We start from the raw sequence: 25,236 nt of genomic DNA on the forward strand, positions 1-25,236 counted from the left end.
CCTATAGGCCCATTCATTCTATAGAATGGCCTGCTAGATCTCGTAATATAACGCCGTGAGACTTTTTTCTATAGGGTCATTTGAAATCTATTGTGTTTACTCCCCAACCTGAAAGTTTAGATGAACTTCGTCAACGCATCATCGACAGCTGCCATGATGTCCCACAACATGTTCTTGAAAATGTCCGTCAGGAATTTGAACATCGCCTATATCATTGTTTGGCCAAAAACGGGCAACATTTTGAACACTTATTGAAATAATAACTGATAATTTCATGTTTTTGTTTTCTATCTGAACAAATTAAGATAAACAAAGATTTTTCTAATTTTCTCGAAAACGAATCGACAGATTTAAAAAATCAAACGTCAAAATAAAAGATTTCGAAAAACCTTTTAAACAAGCTATTACTCGATACCCCTTGCCATTTAAAATTTTTAAGGGGATGACCCTGGGGGGCAGAGGGTGAAGTAATTTTAGGTTAGACAGTTGTCAACCTTGAAAAATCTTTTGACGTATTTCGGCGTTTTTTTTAAATAGTGGTTTTCAATAAATCCGTTTTGGCAAGTTTTCAAATGAACGCCCTGTATATTCGGTAGCCTGTTGAATACGCTCAAACGAATCTTTCCTTATATTTGAAACTTGCGCATAGACTAAATGTTTCATATACCTCCATAAAATAAAAATCCAGCGGATTGTGATTTTGACCACATCTACCGATCCATCTTGGATTCTTGATGATAACCCAATTTCGGACAGCAATTTCGAAATGCGGTGGAGCCCCATCTATTTGGAACCACCTGTGTAGGGAAATATTCAGTAGGACTTGCACTTCGCCTATAAGAAATTGACGGTAATTGTTCGCATTCAACTTTGCAGGAAGCATTACAGCACCAATCAACAAGTCATCGATTAGTGCAGCCCAAACATTAACAGAAAATTTATGTTGAAAATTACATAGACGTACAGCTTTTGGATTTTCTGGTTCCCATCTATGCAGGTTTCTCAGATATGTGATCCCATGCCTTGTGAATGTCGCTCAATCTGTCAAACTGTTCTATAGAAATGAATATTAAGGTAGAATAAACCAGGCGAGTATAGTAGTCTTCTTTAAGCAAACCTTGTACCTTATGATAATGATACGGATGAAAGCCTTCACGTTTTAAAAATCGCCAAACAAACGTTCGCGGTATTCCGAATTGTCTACAAATTCGACGTACTTTTATAGCCCTTACAACAGCACCTTGTACTTGTTGATCCAAGTCTACTGGCAAGTTCCCTCCCCGATCGAAAAAATAATCACGCAGACCGCATTCCCAAAATGGTCTGTATACTTGTATTACAGAAATATTCTGTTATGAGGAATGCGCAATACTTGCAAACCGATGTCGATACTTGATAACTGCTTGACGAGTTACAGTAACCACGTCAAAAATGCATATCTACGTACTCTTGAGAAGAATATTGATACGGCATTTTAATCAACAAGTCATCACTAAGAAGCTGGGGCTACACTTCTCGCTTGTATGTCACTAATTCTTAGTTGCCGTTTTGACGGTCTATTGTAAATTTGTATAAATATACAGGTTGGCGAATAAAACACTATACATAAGCATTAAAAATGGAACACCGCTTCTCGCGTACTTTCTGGTTGATAAGCGGCGCGGCGGATTCCGATCGTCTGAGTTACTATTTTCGGCACATCACAATCAATATCAAAAACAATATGTGATTGCATACTGCACTGTTGAGTCTTAATGCGCTATTTCAATTTTTTAAAATATTTATCATTATGGCTGTTTATACCGCTGCTGAAAAAAATCAATTGATTAAATGGTTTTATGGAGGCAATTCAGCAGTACAACGAAGGGATTTATTTTCAGTTTCAGTAAATTTTAAAAATTGACCAATTCCTTGTGCTAAAACTATTTCAAATGTGTAAAATGTTGAGACATCTTTTTGCCTCCAAGAATGTAGAAATTGTCACATCAAAGTTCAAGAACAACCCTTTGAAAGGGTGCAGGAGGTGTTGGAGAGTAACTGTGTATGCACCATAAAAAAATAGAATACAAATGTTTTAAATATTCCAAAACTAGGGAGATATTTCCTGAAGACCAGTGGCGAAGAATGGTATTTTGTGAAACCACGATGGAAAAGGCAAATGAAAATGAAAATTTCTTAGAAAATGTTTTGTTTTTAGATGAGTTCTCTTTTCCAATGCATGGTAAACACAATCCTTCCAGTTTTTGCTATTGGTCTCAGGAAAACGAGCACAGAAGCTCCGTACTCAGTACCCTCAAAAGTTAAATGTTTGGGCTGGTATTTTGGGTGACCATATTATGGGGCCATTTTTCATTGATGGTACTTTGAACGCCGAAAAATACCTTGAGTTGCTACAAAACCAAGTTCTTCCTGCCGTTTAACTCCTTCCTGATATAGACCTGGAATCAGTCTATTTTCAACCAGATGGCTGTCCTGCTGATAATGCGGTTAAAGTAAAAGAATTTTGGACAAATACTTTTCCTAACCGCCTTATTAGTGGGACTGGAAATATTAAATGGCCTTCAAGATGTCCTAATTTGTCACCAAATGACTTTTATTTGTGGGGTTATTTTAAGGATACTATTTATAAACATTATGATAGTAGGCCAACGAATTTAGAGGAGTTGAGAATCAAAATTGTGAAATCTGCCAAATCCATTTTACCTCAAACTCTTTTGGGCCTTTTATTTAAAAAAATATTGGTTAGGTTTATTATTTAGTTTTATTTTCTGATTTTTTTTAAGTTTTCATTTTATTTTTATTAGAGTTTATATTTTATTTTAATAAGAGCGACGCTTTAATTTTTAATATGCAATACAATGTAATAACAAATTTATGCGGATTTTACATATGTAATGCCTACATTAAAAAAATATTATACCAATGCCGCGTAGTATTTTTTTAAATTTTGCTACAAGAGCTTTAGCCCCCGTCGACGTCAGACGCTTATTAAAATAAACTTTAAAATAATCGAGCTCATACCTCGAACACCTGCTGTCGCGGCGGCGGCGTTGCAACATCTCGCCTGTTAGGAACTTTATATGTGTAGGGATCCATTCGCCAATCTGTATACTATGTAAGTATATATTACTACGTGCACTCAAAGATATGTTCCAAGAATAACTGCGTTGTTTATTATAAAACAGTTTCTTGATCTTAGGAGAAAAAACATTTATTTGGACTAAATTTATCTTTTTCTTAAATATGTAAAATTCATCCATTCTTCTCAAATACACTTTAATAATATGTAACAAGGAGCCAAATAACCTAAAACTTCTCACAACTGTAGAGTCTACTGGTTAGGTTAAGCTTGTAGTAGACCTAAAATAAAGATTAAAAATATGCAGCTATGGTTAAACAAATAATGGTTAGAATAATTCACAGAAAAAACATATCTCATTTTAAGTACAACAATATACATTAAAGAACATTTATGTCTTATGATAACATACAGGTAAATCTGAAATGGTAACTACATATAATAAAAAATAAAAAAATAAAATTTTTAGGTAAGTAATGCATCGGCTCTTAAAAATAAAATATGTTAAAAGATTTATATTTTAGTTAATAACCATAAACGATGTAGTTACCATTTCACTTTTACCTATATATTATCATAAGACCTAAGTGTTCTTTAATGCGTGTTGTACTTAAAATCCAGTATATTTTTTCTGTGAATAATTGTCTAACATTAACTGAATATTTTTAAACTTTTTTTAGGTCTGATGATGCGGTAAGGCGAAACCCGTAACCTAATCAATAGACGCTACATTTGTGAGACTTTGACTTCGAGTTTATTATTTTCCTTGTTGTTACAAAATTTTAGTCAAAAGTCTCGTGTTTACCTATATATATTAAAATATATTTAAAAAGATGACACGTCAATGCCGCGAAACACGTGTCAACATTTTAATAATATTTAAATATACAGGGTGTCCCGAAAGTAATGGTACAAAGAGCAACAGTAGATTATGTGATTGAGGTCAACTTGCCTTATCCTAACTTTAATAGTAGCTGAAATACAGGGTGTCAAAGTATTATTTGATTTATCGTTTTTTTCTCATAGGTCCTGAACCAAATGATATACTGACATGAAATTTAGAACATACGAGTCTTTTAAAAAGAAAAATAAAATTTCGTATATAGTTTTCGTGTTTTCAGTAGAAGGCGCTCGTTGCATTAGTTTTTACTTTTTTAAATTCCCTAACTTTTTTGCAGCTTCGTATATTGGTTTGAAAAGTAACAAAATAATTTCCTTTTTTAATATTACATAAAAAATGTATACCTTAGTAAAGTCGCTAGGAGCAACCATTTTCAAAATAATCGCACTTTTAGGTTTTCATATTATGTGAATGACTTAAATTTACTAAATAAAATAAAATTAATACCTAAGTTTATTAATATTTATGTTTAATTAGAATTGTTATTAAATAAAAAAAATATTACGACTTTTTTATTTTATGTTATATAATTCGTATATCATAACCAAAGTAAATGATATTTATTTATTTTTTTTATCATAAAAATTTTTTTTATGATATTTCAAATATCCCCAAATACAGAAGTCCATGGGGTTTAAGTCTGGACTACGTGCAGGCCAAAGCAAAGGTCCTCCACGGCCAATCCAACGTTCAGGATATTGTTCGTCAAGGCACAGTATAAAGAACAAGAACAATTCTAGTTTATGTTCGGTGGTCAAGGTAATTGCGTACTGCTCGAGAAAAATGCGCTGGAGCCTCATCTTACATTACATATTTTGCCTAACATTTAATGCTATATTTTCTAAAAGACCTCCAAGTTCATTTCGTGAAGAAATTTAAGTACGCGTCTCCCTTCAAATTAGGTGGTAGTTCATGGAGGTCTATTATATGGTTTTCAATAATACCACACTAAATGTTAATTTTAAATTTATGCTGGAAACGACGACTGACAACTGAATGGGGGTTTTAAGTATCCCACATATGAGCATTTCTAAAGTTAAATACACCGCGTCTAGTAAATATAGCCTCGTCTGTGAATAACACTCTGCTAATAAGCATTGGATCTGCGTTTTGCATATTTTTAAACTGACGACAAAACTGCATTCTGGCTGGCAAATCTGGTGGGATCAAACACTAAACTGGTGTAAAGTGGTATGGATAGAGGCCTTAACTACTACTTAACCCGGGATTTTCTACTACTAAACTTCTTCTTTCTGTTGTTGGGAAATATTTTTTGGGCGGCCCGAAACAGGCATTTTTTGCCGAAATGATCCAGTTTCTCCTAGTCAGCTATAAATTCTTTGGAATAATTTATGGTTTAGATGTTGTCTATCTGGAAATATTTTCTGATACCTGCTTCTTGCATGCCGTCCATTAAAATTTACTTGCGCGTAAACACAAAGCACCTCCAAATTGGTAAACAAATTATGCCTAGGCATTACTTAAAATGATTAAACTTAAGAGAAAAACTTTTTTACTCGTTTTAAAAGTTTTATATGACATTCAAAAAGTTTGAAATAAATAACACAAACACTTGTCTCCAACGCCAACTGCCAAAGATGCGATTTAAATAAATTAGTAAATAAATATTATTTTAAACTGAAAAACCGGTGATTATGTCGAAAATGGTTGCTCCTAGCGACTTTAATAAGGTATACATTTTTTATGTAAAATTACAAAAGGATAGAGAAAAAGATAAGAAAAAAACTAACGCAACGAGCCCGCTTCCGAAAACGCAAAACCTGCATACGAAATTTTATTTTTCTTTTTAAAAGACTCGTATGTTTTAAATTTCATGTCAGTATGTCAATTGGTTCAGGACCTATGAAAAAAAACGATAAACCAAATAGTACTGTGACACCCTGTATTTCAGTTACTATTAAAGTTAGGATAAGGCAAGTTGACCTTAATCACATTATTTTGACGTAAGGAATTTACTGTTGACTTTACTGACAAAAATTTTTGTTTTTATTTATTAATTTTTTTTGTTTATTAGGTCTTATTAGAAAAATTACTAAGGAGTTGCCCGGGTGTTTCAAAAATTTACCTCCTTATTAGGCCAAAGCGAGGACAAGATGCTCAGGAGCGGCTTCAGCAACTTTTGTGTTCACCTGTAAGTAAATCTAGAATTATAGAATGCTGAGCTCTAAACTTTCCAAGCAAATTTCGCCAACTATTAAATTATTAAAAATATAATGAAAATCTTTTTTTAATGCCAATTTTATTCTCTGTAAATTACTTTTAATGCATTTCTTCTTCAAACTGCACAGATCTTGAAATATCCAAGATTTAACGCCGCGAAAATATGTTTTTCTACTACCGTGCGTAAAGTAGTCACTCCTAGGGTGTGTAAAGTTTCACTTTTTAAGCACTAGTGCCTAAAAAAGTATTTTTTGCGTAAAAAGTCATTTGACGTCTATTTGACATTTAATTTATGATTTGTCAACAAATGTTTTGACGTTTTTTTACCATAAAGTCGTTAAAGTGCGTAAAGTAATTTAAGACTATAAATAAGACTTTTTATAATTTGGCGTTTATTTCACATTTAATTTATAATTTGTCAACAAATGTTTTACTCTTTTACCGTAAAGTCGTTTAAGTGCGCAAAGTAATTTCATATTTTTGATTTTTTTATGTTTTCTTCGGTAGTAGAAAAAATTTTGTATGTTACACGTATGTAAAATCCTCTTTTTTATTCATCAGAATTGTCCATGGGTTCCCAAGTTCCCCACTTTAACCACTTGTTACATAAATAACTATTTTCTACTACCGTGCGTAAAGCTTATTTTACACACTTCCCAGGTTTCACTTTTATATTTCACTTTTTCTTATGTTTTCACTTCAAAGTTTCACTTTTTGCACTAGTGTCTAAAAAAGTCTTTTTACGTAACAACTAATTTAATTTAAGTAATAAGTAATTTGTGTAAAAAATAATTTAACATTTACTTGACATTTAATTTATAATTTGTCAACAATCTTCTTGACGTTTTTTTTACGTACTAGTGCGTAAAGTAATTTGGTATTTAATTTTTTTAATGTTTTCTTTAGTAGTAGAAAACAATTTGTATGTTAGCGTTTGTATAAAATCCCTTTTTTTATGAATGGGAAATTTCCATGAATTCATTGAATTAACTTATTACATAATATTAGGTAACAAGTCATCATTTCACATACCTGCTACATAACTATTTAAAAATTTGTTATTTTCCAAAAAATTAACAGAAGTATAAAAATAACACTAGAGATGTTTCTGATAGAAAATTAATTTTTTTATGAATTGACTTATTTGCATTTTTCCTCTAAACTCTTCACATCATTTCGTACGAAAATAGAAAACGTACAATTGTATGTTATTTTTTTTCTAAAAATATGTTTACCTATTTACTAAAAAAATTATTTCTTATAATGTTCCCCCGATTAATTAACTGATGTTAACCAAAAAACATATATTAATTTTCAAAAAAAATATTATTTTAATTAAATGTTAACCGTTGGAACTCACGCAACCCAATAAATTCAATTTATTTACTCATGTAATTAGCACCGAAAGAGATTATATTACTTATAGCTTGATGTTCATCATGATTATCGCATTGGTTTTTAATCAATTAAAATTGAACTTTAATAAAGCTTATTATATAACTACAGTTTAGGAAATTACATTAATTACGACGAGAGGGTAGAGGTGATACGCACCCCATCCAAGAAAATTAATAATTATCAATATAACATCCGGTAGAAACCAAATAAATTTACACCGCAAAACGGTCGAGCTCATAATATAAGCATAGCGACCTGTCATAATCCGCACATCCGTTTTGGGTAAACAGAATTTCCCCAGTGCCCATTTTGTTTCACGTCTATTCACTTTCACCAAACATATTATCGTATCCTGGTTAATGACTAAACAAAAAACGTTTATTTGCGTTTATTCCACTTTCGGTTTTGTAGAATGTTACTTTTTAGTCATACATTACGCATTATATCATTTGTTATGGATGGAGTGTCAGATGGTCATCCTCATGCCTCATTAGCATTTTCATTATTTTCTTTTTTTTTTAGTTTAATTGGTGAGTTTAGGCTTTTAATATGTGATTATTGCGATGACAATTTGTACTAATTTTTCAAATTCTGAACTCTAATGTATGTTAAAAAGTATTGGAGCTATAAGTAAAGGGTTTTTACTTATAGTTTTACTTATATCCTTTGTTTTACTTAGATTTATCTGCCAAATAAAAATTTTAAATCCAAAAATATACGGGATGTTTAATTTGAAGTAGAAAAAGTCAATACAAATTATTAAGGTATTTAGCTATTTATTATTTCAATCATATTGATGCTGATGGTTGAAGAACCTACCTAAGAGAGTACTGTTATTTTTACACTATTAAATTAGGTTTAAAAAAAGTTATATAATCAGTGTCTACCAAAACTTAGAAATAACTCTCGACTGTATCCCAAAGCGGGATGAAGTAATTGGCAACAAAATTAAAGTGGGGGGTCAAAAACCGATTTAATAAAGAAACAATCGACAGCAGCGGTGAACGACTTAACAGCGGTTAAAAAAGTGTATTGTTGGACAAACCAAATGATCTTTAAAATAAAATATTATTTCTACGAAAAGTACCCATACTTATAATGAAACGAAAGCATAACAATTTCAATCAAAAAAGGAGAGAAAGCAGACCCAAAAACCTAGCGAGGAATCAGCCTTCTAAGTTCAGTTTCAAAGCTGTTCAAAAAAGTATTAGCAGAAAAATATGTGAGGAACAACAGGGATTCAGACTATAGATCGACTATAGATGCGGTATTTGTACTCTATCAAGTAGTCGAAACAGCTACTGAATGCAATAAACCTTCATTTCTGTACTTCATGTATTTCACCTAAGCTTTTGACAAAGTGAGACTGAGAGACGTCAAACTTCCATAAAAATTAAAGTTCATAAAAGTATTGTATCTATCATTAAATAACTATACACTGACAATCACACTTTTGTAAGAGTAGAAAGTAAAAAGCCAAATAGAATACTCGTTACAACCGGAATCAGGCAAAGAAACAGTCTAAGTCCGATAATGTTTAGCATTATCATGGACCAAATCATTACCAAAATAAAACAAAGCGGAAAGTGATATCGACTTTTATATACATTTGAAAAAATCACAAATAAATTTAAAATGGAAACTGTTCCCAGAAAACACACTCACTAATTCCAGAGAGCCCCGAAGATGCAAATTCGTCTACAATTAGAGCGTGAGACAAGTCATACTTTCAAATATCTTGGAGCAAACTTAATGAGCAACAGGAATCTAAAGGAAGAAAGCAAAGTTAGAGTCTCGAAAACCAGTGATGACGTATGCCATAGAAACAAGAGCAGAAAACACAATAATAATCAAATACATGCTAACAACAGAAATGCGAATACTAAGATGCATAACAGAACACACGTTTTACAATGAGAAAAGAAGCAAGGAAATTAGAGTTATCTGTAAGGTCCCAAATATTGTAAGATGAGATAAAACAAGACTAAGGACTGGAAGAGATCATCTAGAGAGAATTCCAAGAACCGATAACCGAATAGCTCTTCTTGTTATATGCTATTTACTCATTAATTTTTAGAAACACCCATCATAAAAATTACATTTGCCTCTTCCAAGACAGTTAAAGACATTTGTATCATCCAAAAAGAACTTATTGCATTGATACGACTCATTTCAAAAAATTAATAATCTTCCCGATTTCACTTGATCTAGAAAAAATAATTTTCTAAAACCAGCTTCGATATAATTAAAAAAACTAAAAACTCCTATGCGGAGTCTCTATCCAGACAAATGGGAACAGCCATCAGGCAAACAACGAAATACGAATGTTAAACACGATCGCCGATATCGTTGCCAGTTGCCAAGCCCGAGTGGGAGGACATTTCGATACAACATTTCCATATTTTGAGACCTCCCCTATTCTATTTTCGGACTCTTATTACTAAAACATTCTTATGGGGGCCCGCTAATCAAAATTTTACATATGGGCAAAATTTAAAATATAAATCTCGATTTACATTAAGCAGACTGCTTAATCTTATTTACTTATTTATACGAACATAATCCAGCTATAAAGGGCAAAGACCCTTAAACCTCTTATCTGTATGCATGCTGTTCATTCGATAGTTTATTATAAAAATGGCTTTCGTGCCAAGCCATATTGAAAAGATTACGTGAGAAATGAGGTTTTCAAGGACAAAGTATTATGCAACTTAATCGTTAATACGTATTATGATTTCCAATAACAGTAAAATAATTTTCTAGCTGTTCGATCTCCTCCGCAAAGAACGTCCCAACGATCTCTCCAAAGTGCTCCCGATAGAGGGCGACATCACCCAACCGGAACTGGCTATCTCCCAAACTGATCGATCGATATTATCCAGAACTGTCAACGTAGTGTTTCACAGCGCCGCCACTGTAAAATTTGACGAAAAACTAAAACTATCCGTCACGATAAACATGCTCGGTACTCAACGTCTTGTAGAACTCTGTAAAAGAATGTCGAACCTGGAAGCGCTGGTGCACGTATCCACGGCCTACTGTAACTGCGACCGTTCGGAAGTGAAAGAAATGATTTATCCTCCGCCCATTGGCCCGGATCAGATTGTCGCTCTCGTGGATGCCCTGGATGAGGAACTGGTTGACTCGCTTACTCCAAAATTGGTAGGAAATAGACCGAATACTTATACTTTTACAAAAGCGCTTGCGGAATGCTGGTTGAAGGATAATAAGGGTGATTTACCGTTGGTCATAGTTAGACCTAGTATAGTGTTGAGCAGTATGGATGGACCTTTGAAAGGATGGGTGGATAACTGGAATGGACCTACAGGTACGTAGGATATGTATGTATTACATTAAAAGATCATATACGTCCGGACTATTGAGGCTTTTATTCAAAGAAAATTAATTGACCGTTATCGGCAACTATAACTTTTGACAATATTTTCATTTCTCAGGTATTATAGCCGCCGCAGGTAAAGGCTTATTCCGAACAATGCTCTGTGACAAAACGAAAAAAGCCGACGTAGTTCCAGTAGACACTGTAATCAATTTAATGATAGTCTCGGCATGGAGTATAGCGGGCCGAAAATCCAAAGAAATCCCTATTTACAATTGTGTCACAGGTAAATTAAATCTGGACAGCATTCTTTTCAAATCCTTTAATTTGAACGGTTTTTTAGGTCAAAGAAAGCCAATCACCTGGAACGTTTTCGTAGACATTTGCTTTAAATACTTAAGGATGCACCCGTTATCGGAAATCAGCTGGTATCCAGACGGATCCGTTACCTCATCCAGAACGATAAATGCCGTTAAACGGGTGTTGCTACATTGGATACCTGCTTATGTGATTGATTCTGCGGTGTGGGTCACTGGGGGAAAACCTATGTAAGTTTTTGGATTTATTTATTCACTAAGTGTTATACACTGTGTGTCTAAAAAGTTATGGTAATACATTATGGTCTATCAATCTAAAATTAATTACTTTATTAGTCATTATACGTATATAGAACCAGTGGCAGTACAAAAATAACATCACGTTATCAGATCTAATAATTTGAGTCACAAAAAAGTTTAAATGAAAGTCTTAGATTTAGAGACATTAATAAAAACTAAAAAGTAAACCAACATTCTGATGGCGATAAATTATGTGATTTATAAGATGAAAAGAAATAGAAGAAAGAAGAATCAAAAGTCCTAGACTGAAAGAATACAGGATTACGTGGAAAGGTAGATAAATGATGAAGTGAAATGATGATCCCAGTACAATAGAGTTAATAGTGCTTACTTCTACTGAGAAATTGAAAAGTGGGTGAAATTTAAGAATTATAAATCAAAATATAGTAGCTTTTTTAGAGGATTGGCAATGCAAAATTGTATATCTTATATTGGTGGATCAAGACAATATAGTAAAAATTTCTTTTTTTTTAATAATAAATGTTAAAATCTTATCTCTTTTATCATAATATAAAATTATTTTGAATTTTTTTTTCCAGTCTGTTAAAAGTACAAGAAAAACTAACTAAAGCGGCGGACTGCCTGGAATATTTCACCATGCAAGAGTGGGAGTTCGACGATGAGAATGTGAGGGCGTTAAGTTTCACCCTTAACGAGCAAGACAAGAAAGACTTTTGTTTCGACGTGGCCAAAATTAACTGGGAAAATTATTTAGAAAATTACGTTTTAGGTATTAGAAGGTACGTGTTATCTTATTGGTTTTTTATCATTAAGACGTTTTTTCAAAATTAATTTTCGTATTTTAGGTTTATTTTTAAAGAAGACAGCTCTTCGATACCCACAGCCAGAAAACAAATTTCTAAGTTGTATATGTTATCTAGAATTGTGCAGGTGATCGGTGTTATGGTTACGTGGCACTTTTTAGCACTCAGGTAATTAATTACTTAAATGTTTCTTACAGAAATTACCACAATAACAATATTTTATAAATAACCAATTTTGTTTTCGTAAGATTATCCGGTTAAAATGATTTTTCCAGATTTCATGTATATTATCTCACCATCTGGGTGGCTGGGAATATTTCTGGAATGTTCAGTTCACGGTTATTTTCATTTTATTGTGCCTATTTAATTATCAAATTGAAAACCTCTCTCACGTAGTTCACAAAAAATCTTAACCTGCTTTTTCTTTTATAACAATTTCCTGGAAGAAATAGAAAGTTCTCTTTGAAGCAATTGCAAACTGCATAATACGCCTGAAGATTTTTTCAATTTTTTCCAGGTAGTTAAGTTTTTTCTAAAATTAAAGTTCCCTTATACAAGGTGTTCATTTAAAAACTTCCCACCACGAATTTATCGAAAACCACTGTTTAAAAAAAACGCCGAAATACGTCAAAAGGTTTGTCAAGGGGGACAACTTTCTAACCTAAAATTACTTCACCCTCTGCCCCCCAGGGTCACCCCCTTAAAAATTTTAAATGGCAAGGGGTATCGAGTAATAGCTTGTTTAAAAGGTCTTTCAAAGTCTTTTATTTTGACGTTTTATTTTTTTTTAAATCGGTCGATTCGTTTTCGAGAAAATTAGAAAAATCTTTATTCTAATTTTCTTTTTTAATTTTTTTTTGTTTATCTTAATTTGTTTAGATAGAAAACAAAAACATGAAAATATCAGTTTTTATTTCAATAAGTGTTCAAAATGTTGCCCGTTTTTGGCTAAGCAATGATATAGCCGATTTTCAAATTCCTGACGAACATTTTGAAAAACATGTTGTGGGATATCATGGCAGCATGTCCAATATCATTCGTAAAGAAATACACCAGAGGGAACTATGAATTTTTTGAACAGTCGCCCATTTTGACTTATTGAAATCTACCAATTAAAAAACTTACAATCCAATGCAGAGCACAGCCCTCAAACCCCCAAATCATTTAGTTTCCCCAGAAGTAGAAAATAATTCACTTTACTGAAAGCTTTCGAATAGTCAGTATAAATACTGGAGACTTATGTTTTGGTATTCTAACGGATTAGTCGTAGTGGAGCGGCGAGGGCACAAGCCATGCTGCTCTGTGATTATTATTCTTACACGCACACTGGAGAGCTGTGCAGTTTATCAAGGATTTTTGTAAGTACTGATTGTGTACTTATAGCTCTATATACTGGACATTATCTGTATTGCCTAATTTAGAAATAGTGTAAATTTAGGTATTTTTCCAAAATGAGGAGAAAATTCCTGTGTTCAAAGACAAATTATATAGAACAAAAATAGGTTGATATACAGTGGCAGCTCTTGACGAAGGGCTCTGGAACTTCGCCTTCTCAAGAATTTTCACATCCTCATACAACATACAATAATTCATATTTAATTATTTGAAATATATAACTACATGGATGCTCCAAAAGAAAACTATTCCGACCCTAACCACTATTTCCTAGAAGGATGAACGCAGAATGACAACGTCCATATCGCAATGCAAATAACATGTAGAGGGTATCAATTATATTTAAGGTTCGAAACTAACTTGGACTTAGCCCCAAATAAATCACTCTAATACTTGATTTTTAGAAGTTTTATTATAACTTAAAGAGACAATCAAGAACAGCAGGCGACTATCAAGAATCTAAGACACTACATGTTATAATCATGAATCTTATATACTAAAAATGCTTGATAAACTACGGGAATAATTAGTTCTTAGCAGATTCATAAAAAGATAAAATACGGTGTTTTACATACTCGGAAATTAAATATGATAATTAACGATAAAAATGTTAAGTTAGCTAAAATGTAGTTTGATAAAACACGGTAGAATTCTTAATAAGTTAAATGTCGTTAATTATCATTTACAAGATAAGAATCGGTATAAAAGATTATTTATGAAATGGACAATAGTTGCATTTAAACCCATTTTTATCAGTAAATTACGTCGTTTACAATGGTATAATATTTACAGGATAAGAATCGGTATAAAAGATTATTTGCGAAATTGATAATAGTTTCATTTAAACCCATCTTTATCAGTCAGTTACATTACTTCCAGTGGCGTACCTGGGCATATTATGTACAGGATGTAACTCCTCCCAACTGAGATGGAACCTTAGGGTTGGAATGGTTGGCTAAGGTGACCTGGGCTGATCATCAAGTTCGGCATCTTCTTGGTTTTTTCTCTGTCGGCGGATAAACCAAATTGGATATGGGTAGCATGTTCGATAGTACCATGTTACTACCAAAAGAATGAGGACTGAGACCACAAGATATATCACAATGTGGACCCAAAGGGGCGGTGTTCGAACAATCGAGTCCATAAGTTTCACCTCATGCTGTGATTTGATTTTAGCAGTTAGGTGATTGATTTCTTCCAAGTCCAGATTCGTTAGTTTCAATGTTTCGTAATGCTCTGGCAGAAGAGAAAGATCTAATTTGGATAGTCGAATTACTAGGGCTGGTGATATTTCTTCAGTTCCAGCAACAAACTTTTCATTGTTGATGATAAAGTGACATTTGGTAGGAATAGTAATCAAATAACTTCCAGGGTTTAACTCGTGACGTTCTTCAATGGAGCAATCTTCTATCACAAGGATCTTTGTAGGGGTGGTTAGAAGTACTGAATGTGGAGTCACTTGATTGGCTATGGCTTTCTTCAAGTGGATCGAGACAGTTGTACAGTTCTGAGGTTGGTTTCTTTGTATAATATCAACAATACAATCTTCATCAGCTCGTAGTTTGTTTTTGCAGTAGAAGGTGTTTTCGACTTCTTCACATGGCGTTTCTTGATATTGGTAAAATTCATTTCTCTCGTTTAGGACAAGGTAAGGTTTAGGTGGTATAATAATTTTATTATCAATAGGGATTGGATAAACAAAATATGTTTTAAAAGAGTTATCCATTAAAATAGGAAAGTGTATTAAAAATATTATTTTATCATTTTTAAATACTAACTGAATTCCTAAAAATGAATAGTAGCTATAATGATTCTTAAATTGAGCAACTTGATTAGTAGAATAGATCGACTTTGTTTGTAGGATTAAATAGTTTAGGTTTTGTAACGTTAAGAAAGTAGGATGAACTTTATTAAGGTTAGCAAATGTTATTGCATTCGTTATTTGATTTAACTGAATATAAAAGGTCAACAATGAATTAATAAGCAAATCTAAGGTATTAATATCGTTAAGCTCGACTGAGAAGCTATTAATTATGTCGCCAATAATTTTCAAGTTTGACTTAATTTGAGAAAGAGAATGATTAGTTTTAATCATTATATCTTTTGCCATTGTTATTTCTTCATTTATGGAATCTTGCAATATATTATTATTTTTATTAAGATGTTCAAGAATAGAGTTTATTCGTTCGCCATCATCAGCATCTAGTGTGCCAAATAACCATTTCGAAATTCTTCCTCCCAAGTTAAGTAATCCACGTTTGGATCTTAATTTTGGATAAAGTATTTGTAAAGTATTATTTACATAAAGCAGTAATGTTTCAGCTTGTTTTATCAAATTAATAGTGTGATTGCCCATATTATTCTTTCTTGTAATGAAACCAAGATGATAGGCTAGATTGTCTCGAATTTCTAATAATTCCGAAAAATTCAAATAACTTACATATGTATGTTTGCTAAGTATTATTCTACTAGGTTGTAAACTAAGTGGTAAAATTGGATTAGATAATTCTTGAATTGAACCATTAGTGATTAGGATTAAGAATAAAGGAGAGAGAATGAGAAGTATTCTCATCTGAAACAAATAAAGAAAAATAATTATTATTTCTTGCGCCTCTTAATATTGTGTTTTGAATATTTGGAAGTATTTGTCTTTACTTTATTAGTAGTTTGTGCTATAGGGTCAATTCTTACATATCTTGGGGCTAATTTGTCACGGGGTAATTCTTTGTGATAAATATTATCATCTACAGAAATGTTTATGGGTTCTACACGTTTAGAATTTATTTTTTCTAATTTTTGATTTTTCTTTTCTTGTATCTTTTCATTGATTTCTTTATACCTGTCTTTAAGGTTGTCTTTATGGGTTTGAACATATTTTGAAACTATATTTTTTTCTTCCACATCGAAAGGATCTTTTGAAGTGAAATGCCCTGATACGATTTCAAAGGGTGTGTATTCAGTAGCAGAGTGTATGGTATTATTATAATGAATTAAAGAATATTTTATGAGATTGTTGAGAGATTCTTTTGGGTTTTGTTGAGTTTTGATTCTTATTTGTTCTAATAAAGTGCTATGAAATCGTTCAATGTAACTATTTGAATTGGGGTTTTTAGGAGTAGTGTAATGAAGTTTAATTTTATGCAATTTACAGAAATCAGTAAAGTTGTTGTTATTAAATTCTATACCGTTATCACAAACTATAGTTTCTGGTAGTCCGTAATGAGATATAAATGTTAACAGCCCATCTAGAACATTAACTGCATTTACTCCAGGGATGTTGTACACTTGTGCAAATTTGGAAAAAGAATCAATTACAGTTAAAAATTTTTCTTTAGAAATAGACAGAGTATCTATATGGATTCTTTCAAAAGGTTTGGAACCTATTGGTACTGGTTGAAATATAAATTGATTCGGATTTCTTTCATATTTGGACTTTTGGCAGATATTACAATTGTTAATATAATTAGTTACATCTTTGACTAATGTTGGCCAGTAATAATTTCTTTTCAAAGAGTCTATAGTAGTTGTAATCCCGCGATGCCCTGTTTTATAGATATGATGATAGTTTATTTTGTCTTGTTGTTCTGATCCCAGGACAACATCAGTTATTTTTGAGGAACATATCATGAGCTTAGAAGTAATTCTGCCTATTTTTGCTTGAATGTTTTTGAGGAAATATCTCTCATCTTCTTTATTTGGAAAATGCATATAATATGTGACGTCATTTTTTAAGTTAGCAATAAATTCTTCTAAGTCTTCTTCTAGAAAACGTTTCCTAATGTGAACAAAGTATCTGAAATTTTCAAATACTTTTTCTTTTATGAATCTTGGTACAGTTGAACTTTCTGACATTTTAATTATCATTTGTTGTTTGTGATAATTAAGAGGTTTGTCACAATAAGGGTAAGATAGTAAAGGTGGCTCATCAGCTGAATGTACAGTAGTCACATTATTTTCAAAAAAGTCTTGTATTGATATGTCAATATCACCAGGTTCGTTGTATAAAGAGTTTGGATTTGCTATTGGATTAGTATAATTTGAATTTATGGGTTCCGCTGTATTTCTGGATAAACTATCTGCTACACTATTATCTTTTCCTTTTATGTAATCAATTTCATAGTCATATTCGGATAGTAATAGCCTCCATCTTACCAGTTTCGAATTAGGTTCTTTAAGGCTTTCTAACCATTTCAAAGGTCTATGGTCAGTTCTTATCTGAAAATGCCTTCCAAAGAGGTACGGACGAAAATATTTTACTGACCATATTATAGCTAATAATTCTTTCTCGGTTACTGAGTAATTGATTTCATTGGGATTAAGAGTTCTACTGGCGTAACATACAGGTTTTCCATTTTGACTAAGCACGCCTCCAATGGCATATTTGCTAGCATCAGTTGTTAATTTAAATACTTTTGAAAAATCGGGATGTATTAAAACTGGTTCATTGCAAAGGATTGCTTTACATGTCTCAAATGCTTGAATAAAGTCCTGAGTGTGTTCAACTTTCTTTCCTTTCTTCAAACATAGGGTCATTGGTTTTGTTATTTTTGACAAATTATTAATAAATTTCCTATAAAAACCTACCATTCCTAGAAAACTTTTCACTTCCTTATGAGTTTTTGGCAACGGTATTTTTAAAATAGCATCAATTTTTTTTGGGTTAGGTTTGATTTCTTCAGGGGTGATTATATGTCCTAAAAATTCAGTTTCCTTTTTTAAAAATTCGCATTTGTCAAGTTGTACCTTCAGATTATATTCTTGTAGTTTTTTGAAGATTTCTTTTAGGTTTTTAATATGTTCGTCAAGAGTAGTTGAAAATATTATAATATCATCCATATATACCAAGCAAGTTCTATTAATGTATTGTTTAAGGATTTCGTTAATCATTCTCTGAAAAGTTGCGGGAGCATTCTTTAATCCGAAGGGCATCCTTAGAAACTCATAATGTCCCTGTTCAGTTGAGAATGCTGTCTTTTCTATGCTATCTTGGTGGATCTTTATTTGATGAAAACTACTTGCCAGGTCCAAGGTTGAAAAGTATTGACACTTGCCTAATTTGTCTAGTAATTCGTCAATGTTTGGAATAGGAAATCGATCTTGAACTGTTTTAGCATTAAGTTTCCGGTAATCAATTACTAACCTCCATTTAGGTGTCCCACTAGCATCTAGTTTTTTTGGTACAATCCAGATAGGACTTGACCAGGGACTAGTACTGTTTCGGATTATTCCATCCTCTAACATTTTTCCTATCTGTTGATTTACTTCTTCTTTGTGAACTTGGGGAAGTCTGTATGATTTGGTATATAGAGGTTCTTCATCGGTAGTAATGATTTTATGACACGTTTGAGTAGTGGATGACAAGGGTTCATTGGGATTTTGAAATATTGACTTGAATTTTGTACACAATGTAACAACTTTATGTTTCTCTTCTTCATTTAAATGTTCAAGTCTTAATAGGGATCCTATTTCGGTTTCATTTGGACAAAAATAGTTTTTTTCTATTTCTGTTTGATAAAGGTCCCAATTATCTATGGGAAATACTTCTATCGGTTTATTGAGACTTACGTATGTGTCATCTATATTTACATTATGTATTTCAACCATAGCATGACCATTTTTAACATATGTAACTCCTTCTGGTATAAAGCAATGTGAGTTTAATTTATTATAAGGTATGTAATATGTTCCATCTAAAGTGGCATTAGTTGGAAGTTTAATTTTTAAAATTTCATTTTCATTTAGGGTTATATTAAAACAGTTATAATCACTAGGAGTACATTGATGTACTGGTAAAGTAATTTTGTCTTTAAATAAAATGTTTTGTTGTAAATTCCAGTTGAAACCCATATTTCGTAGATCACGAAAACTGATTAAACCATCGAAAAATGAATGGAAGTCAAAAAGGGTAAATATTATCTTTTGGCATGAATCAAATTCCTTGAAAGCTGGAATATGAGCTTCATATTTAGATTCTTGTTGGCCACAAGCTGTTTTAATAATGTTAGGTTTGATAACAATGAACTCAGAAAAAAAAGTTTTTGCTAGATGAGGATTGAGAAGCGATATATGACTTCCAGAGTCAATAAGTAATTTAATTGGTTTTCCATAACCTAGAATTTTTATATAAGGTAATTTACGATTGTCTAAATCATTGGTCAAATAAAATTCGTTACAGAGGCTTGTTCTGGAAAATTTTCATCATCTACAGGTTCTTGATCGGAATTGGGTAAATCATTAAGATCTGGGATTAAGTAGTCATCATGTTGTTCTACTGGATTTTCTTGAAGGAGGATATTTATATCTTCAATTGGATTCTGGTCAGTGTCTAATTCAGAAGGTAATTCAGAATTATGAAGTTCTTCAAAACGGAATGTTGGTCTGGATTGAGGAACAAAATAATTGTTGGATCTTGGTTGTTGATAAGTAACAGGCTTATTTTGCTGCGATTGTGGTTTCGTAGCTATTGTAGAAATACCAGACATTGGGGTTGGTTTTTCAGTTATAACTTTATTCGTGGGTTTCCAAACATTTGTTTGGGGTTTTGGCTTTCCAAAAACTTGTTGGTTAGTGAAAAATCTTTGATTGGGTATTGGTCTTGGGTTTATATTAATAGGTTGACTCGGAAAATTCTGAAAATTTTGTTGGTCATATCCAAAATTGGGGTTTGGAAATCTTGATGTTTGAGGGTATGTTTGATAAAAGTTTTGGGATGGAGTTTTATATTTAGGTGGAGGTAATGTATTTTGTGTTTGTCGTCTTTCGGTATTACTGACAAATGAAATAAAATTTTCTTCTTCTATAACATGTCGCATGGCTGTTTCAAGGTTTAAAGGATTTTTTAACCTAACTGCCGTTTGTATGTTAAGTGGTAAGTATTTTAAATATGTTATTAAAATTAGTTTTTCAATATTACTTATTTGTGCAACTTTTGCATCATTTGACAATGTTGCATCATCATTTATACTAGAAAAAATAAGACTACGAGTGTATTGACAACGTACGCCAAAGTTATAAGGATTTTCCTTAGAATAAGGTTTTAAGTTATGCAATTCATGCAACAAACAAGTAAACGATCTTTGATCACTAAAGGATAACCTTAAAACTTCTTTCACCTTATTCCAAGTATCTAATTCTAAGCGACTACTAATTAAAGTTAGAGCTTTGCCTTTTAATTTGCCTATTATTCCTCTAAAAATTAATTTTTTTACTGTTTCGCTTTCTGTTGCAAAAGTAATTAAAGTTTCATCACAAGCAGCTAAAAAGTTATGAAGTTCGCAAGGATCACCACTATAGTTAGGAATTATGTCTAAAAATAATCTTATTTGCTGGTAATTCTCACTCATGTTGTTTTTCAAATGTATATTAGCAAGCTGATCTGAAATGTTGTCTAAATTGGGAGATGGAAATTCAAAATATGTATTTTGATAATCTAACGGAGATTCTTTAGATGAAGAATTATTAGAAGTATCACTAGAACTAGAATTATTACCGAGATTTTTTATTTGTTCTCGAAATTCATTATTTAATTTCTGAGCTTCTTTTAAATCATGAAACATTTATAAATCTGAACACATTTATAAAAATATAAATATCAACAAAAATATATTTTGCATAAATTCTTGGGAAAATAAAAACAAGGATAAATTGGATCTCCTAACAGAGAGAAATAAAATCCACACAATATAAGAAAAATAAATTCAAAAATTCTTACCATGTACTTAAAGTCTAAAACCAACCAAGGGATATCCGTTCCGTTGATGGTTTGCTGTCCACTAAGGCCCGTTGATGAGATTGGGAATATCAGTTCCACACACCACCAAAATTGATTTAGGAAGTCCCGTCAAGGATTTAAAAATCACCAGAGTCTGTAGGAACACTATCCGCGAAAAACGGCACTATGTTTCTTTTTCTTCTGTACAGGACTATCCTACCGACTGCGCCAATTATATTTAAGGTTCGAAACTAACTTGGACTTAGCCCCAAATAAATCACTCTAATACTTGATTTTTAGAAGTTTTATTATAACTTAAAGAGACAATCAAGAACAGCAGGCGACTATCAAGAATCTAAGACACTACATGTTATAATCATGAATCTTATATACTAAAAATGCTTGATAAACTACGGGAATAATTAGTTCTTAGCAGATTCATAAAAAGATAAAATACGGTGTTTTACATACTCGGAAATTAAATATGATAATTAACGATAAAAATGTTAAGTTAGCTAAAATGTAGTTTGATAAAACACGGTAGAATTCTTAATAAGTTAAATGTCGTTAATTATCATTTACAAGATAAGAATCGGTATAAAAGATTATTTATGAAATGGACAATAGTTGCATTTAAACCCATTTTTATCAGTAAATTACGTCGTTTACAATGGTATAATATTTACAGGATAAGAATCGGTATAAAAGATTATTTGCGAAATTGATAATAGTTTCATTTAAACCCATCTTTATCAGTCAGTTACATTACTTCCAGTGGCGTACCTGGGCATATTATGTACAGGATGTAACTTATCACCGATCACAGTCGATCATAGCCGATTGGGTGGTGGAACGCGGTGCGGGGGAAACGCTACTGGGACTCGATGTGATTGAGTCCATGATCGGATTTTCGCTTTTTTATGCAACGTGTGTGTTGTTGCGCCGTTTTTAATAAAGTAGAAAATGAGAGTGGGTGAAAAAAATTTCTTTCACTTATAAATTTCTTTCACTCAGTTGAATAAAACTCTATGAAATAGGAAACGTACAAAGTACAAAAAAATACTAATAATAACTGCCTTAAAGGTATACGGAATAAGGTCAGTAAAGACGTCAACTTCCTGGGAAACATCTCTACTGTGGGGCCAATTACATAACAAAAATTACTTTTTTGGATTGTTGTTCGGAATTCTCTATTTTACACAGTGCATTTCCCGTTCCCAAAGCGTTTCTATATCCAATCTGCCTCACATTGATGAATAATTTTGGGACATAATAATTTTTGAAAGAATGTTGACCTTTAAGGTGCTTCAAAGCTCATTATTATTTTTTATGCTCGATTTATTAGTCTCTACTCACTGCATCATTTTTTCGTTACTTTTTTTGAATTAGAATGAATTTTAATTAGAACAATTATAATATACCATATTCCAATATTTTCAATTTGATCATTTGGAACAGCTCCGTTGGGATGTCATTAGGTCTGAGACTCTTGACAATTTTTGGTCCTCCGTCTATATCAGCGTGGTCATTGAAGTTAGATTCATTCGTTTATTATCATCAAAAAGCTCATTTATGAATTTAATAGATGTTCCAAGGAGTTTTTTCATCTAAGTCGTATTTGCCTTCAGTGTCTACTAGCATATTAGTAGTTTTTTTATTGTATTAACCTGCCACTTCTGGGACCTTTTTATATCTGCTAATAGTGTGATGTTTATTATGAAGAATAAACATCACACTATTAGCAGATAGTGTGATGTTAGTTTTCAATTTCCTTACACTTTTCCTTCATCCAGTTTTCTTTAGTTATACGATTTATTATTTACCTACAAAATGTCGAAGATATTTATTTCGATCAGTAACGCAGTCCAACTGATGTTTGCAAATACTTGTTTGCAAAATTAATTACCCCAGTGAAAAAACAATAATTTTCATAATTAGTCCTATGGAAAGGAATATAATTATCTAGACTTTCTAGACGATACATGTTCCACTCCTGCTAAGAAGTTCAGGTGGAGAACTTTGAGAATGTAAAATATCACAAAACTTTTGGGTGTCAAAAAAGACTCATTTATCATCTAGAATATATAAATTAAGTTAAATAAAACATATATTCTCTTTTTTTTCTAGGTACGCCCCATTACGGCGGATGTGGTCAAACGCACTTCGGTTACTGCTACACCTAGCTAGTATGCTGCCATTCGTGTAAAAGAATACAAATCTAAATTAACAAGAATTTAACATTTGTCAACCAACTTGATACGAAGCTAAACAAATACTATCAATTGGTTATAATATCGCTTATAAGCCATCAGGCAATATATAGAACTTTGGTTCGGAGCGCGGCTGACATGTATGTACGTTATTCAGACCTATATACTACATAATATGGTCTTAGTCACATTTAAATAGTCGTGAAACATTTCATGTTCAAATATACATATTTAACTGTGTATGACATAGTTATAATGTTGGATAGAGTAATTTTTTTGCTTATAGAAAGGGTGGGGGAGCGAGAGAACCGATACTTCAAAGTTCTATTTTGAAATGTTGTTTTTACAGTAACACCGATATCACTTTGGACTTGGGTGTTACTACAAGGTACTGCCTACAGTGGTAGTAACTCAATAATTATAATTAAACGTTGCTATTTTTTTCTTACATGCTCTGAGATTTCTTTAGCGTGCTTCCATTCGGTTGGCTTCCTATAAGCGAAATTTTACGCACACAATTTACGAAAGCCAATAAACCATTTCTTCTGAATTTCCTCGTATTTGTGGTGACGGTCGTTGGGTTTAATTAGTTACCTCAGACGTTTTACTTATTTTTAAATCCCCAAAGAATGGCAACGTTTTTTAATTTTTTTTTTTGTAAAATTACGACCACATATATGCTTTGTTTTTAGGTAATTTATTAAATACTTATAATTAATAAATGTATATGTCGATTTTAGCGATATTATTTGTTTTACATATATATATATATATATATATATATATATATATATATATATATATATATATATATATATATATTTATATATATATTTATTTATATTTATATATGTATACATAATATACATTATGAATTTATTGATTCGCTCATTCCAAATTGTTTGGGGCGTATACATATATTTTTTGATTGGTCATGCATGTCAAGAGAGAGAGACAACAAATTGGTGGTATTGGGTGTCATCACAATTTCTTATTAGATATTCCTGGGATATCCCATACCAATGTCAAATGAAAGTTTGGATGTTTAGTAAGGTATGTACTGAAAATGTTTCAATTAAACATTCTGGAGTATGCTAATTAAAAGACTTAAATGTTTAAATTTTCTTTATCACTTCAACTTCAAACAATAAAGATTGAACGAAAATATACATTATTATTTAAGAAAGATTCTAACAAATTCTTAGATAGATTCAAAATAAATAATTAATCAAATATTAAAAATACTCTGAAATTTAAACAAAAAAAAAGTAACACTTTTAATCACAGGTATAATGAGATAATCAAAAAAAATTAATGTCTCGTTAAATCAGTGATTTGACACAACTCAATTTCAAGCAAATGTTTATTTCTCAAATTAAATGTATAGCAATACAAGGAAAGTGCAAGAATAGAAATACAGACATTTTTAAAATAACAATTTCAATAAGCAAAATAGCGTTTTAAAGTTTTAAAATTTGCTTTTTTTCTTAAACCTGAATACGCGAGACTTTTTTGCAAAATAATTAATACAGTAAATGTTTTTTTTGAGTTTATTTTTATTTGTTTTAACAAGGATTAATTGAAAGATACCACTGAATAAAAGAAATTTTCGGAAATAATAGAAAATATAATTTTTGTGAATG

General features: G+C 31.7%; 1 protein-coding gene across 3 annotated transcripts in view; it reads left to right on the forward strand.

The window, feature by feature from the left end:
* LOC126733560 (putative fatty acyl-CoA reductase CG5065) overlaps nt 1-24,328 on the forward strand; it is a 57,222-nt gene extending 32,894 nt beyond the window's left edge. For all 3 annotated transcript variants that reach the window (XM_050436898.1, XM_050436899.1, XM_050436900.1), the window contains exons 4-10: nt 6,016-6,132; nt 10,323-10,887; nt 11,015-11,182; nt 11,240-11,444; nt 12,053-12,253; nt 12,320-12,445; nt 23,511-24,328. In XM_050436898.1, coding sequence (XP_050292855.1) covers nt 6,016-6,132; nt 10,323-10,887; nt 11,015-11,182; nt 11,240-11,444; nt 12,053-12,253; nt 12,320-12,445; nt 23,511-23,589 — 1,461 coding nt within the window. In that variant the 3' untranslated portion in view covers nt 23,590-24,328. The remainder of the gene's footprint in view (nt 1-6,015; nt 6,133-10,322; nt 10,888-11,014; nt 11,183-11,239; nt 11,445-12,052; nt 12,254-12,319; nt 12,446-23,510) is intronic.
* Nucleotides 24,329-25,236: the final 908 nt, after the last annotated feature.

This window comes from Anthonomus grandis, chromosome 2, assembly GCF_022605725.1.
Source record: "Anthonomus grandis grandis chromosome 2, icAntGran1.3, whole genome shotgun sequence".
Lineage (NCBI taxonomy): Eukaryota > Metazoa > Arthropoda > Insecta > Coleoptera > Curculionidae > Anthonomus > Anthonomus grandis.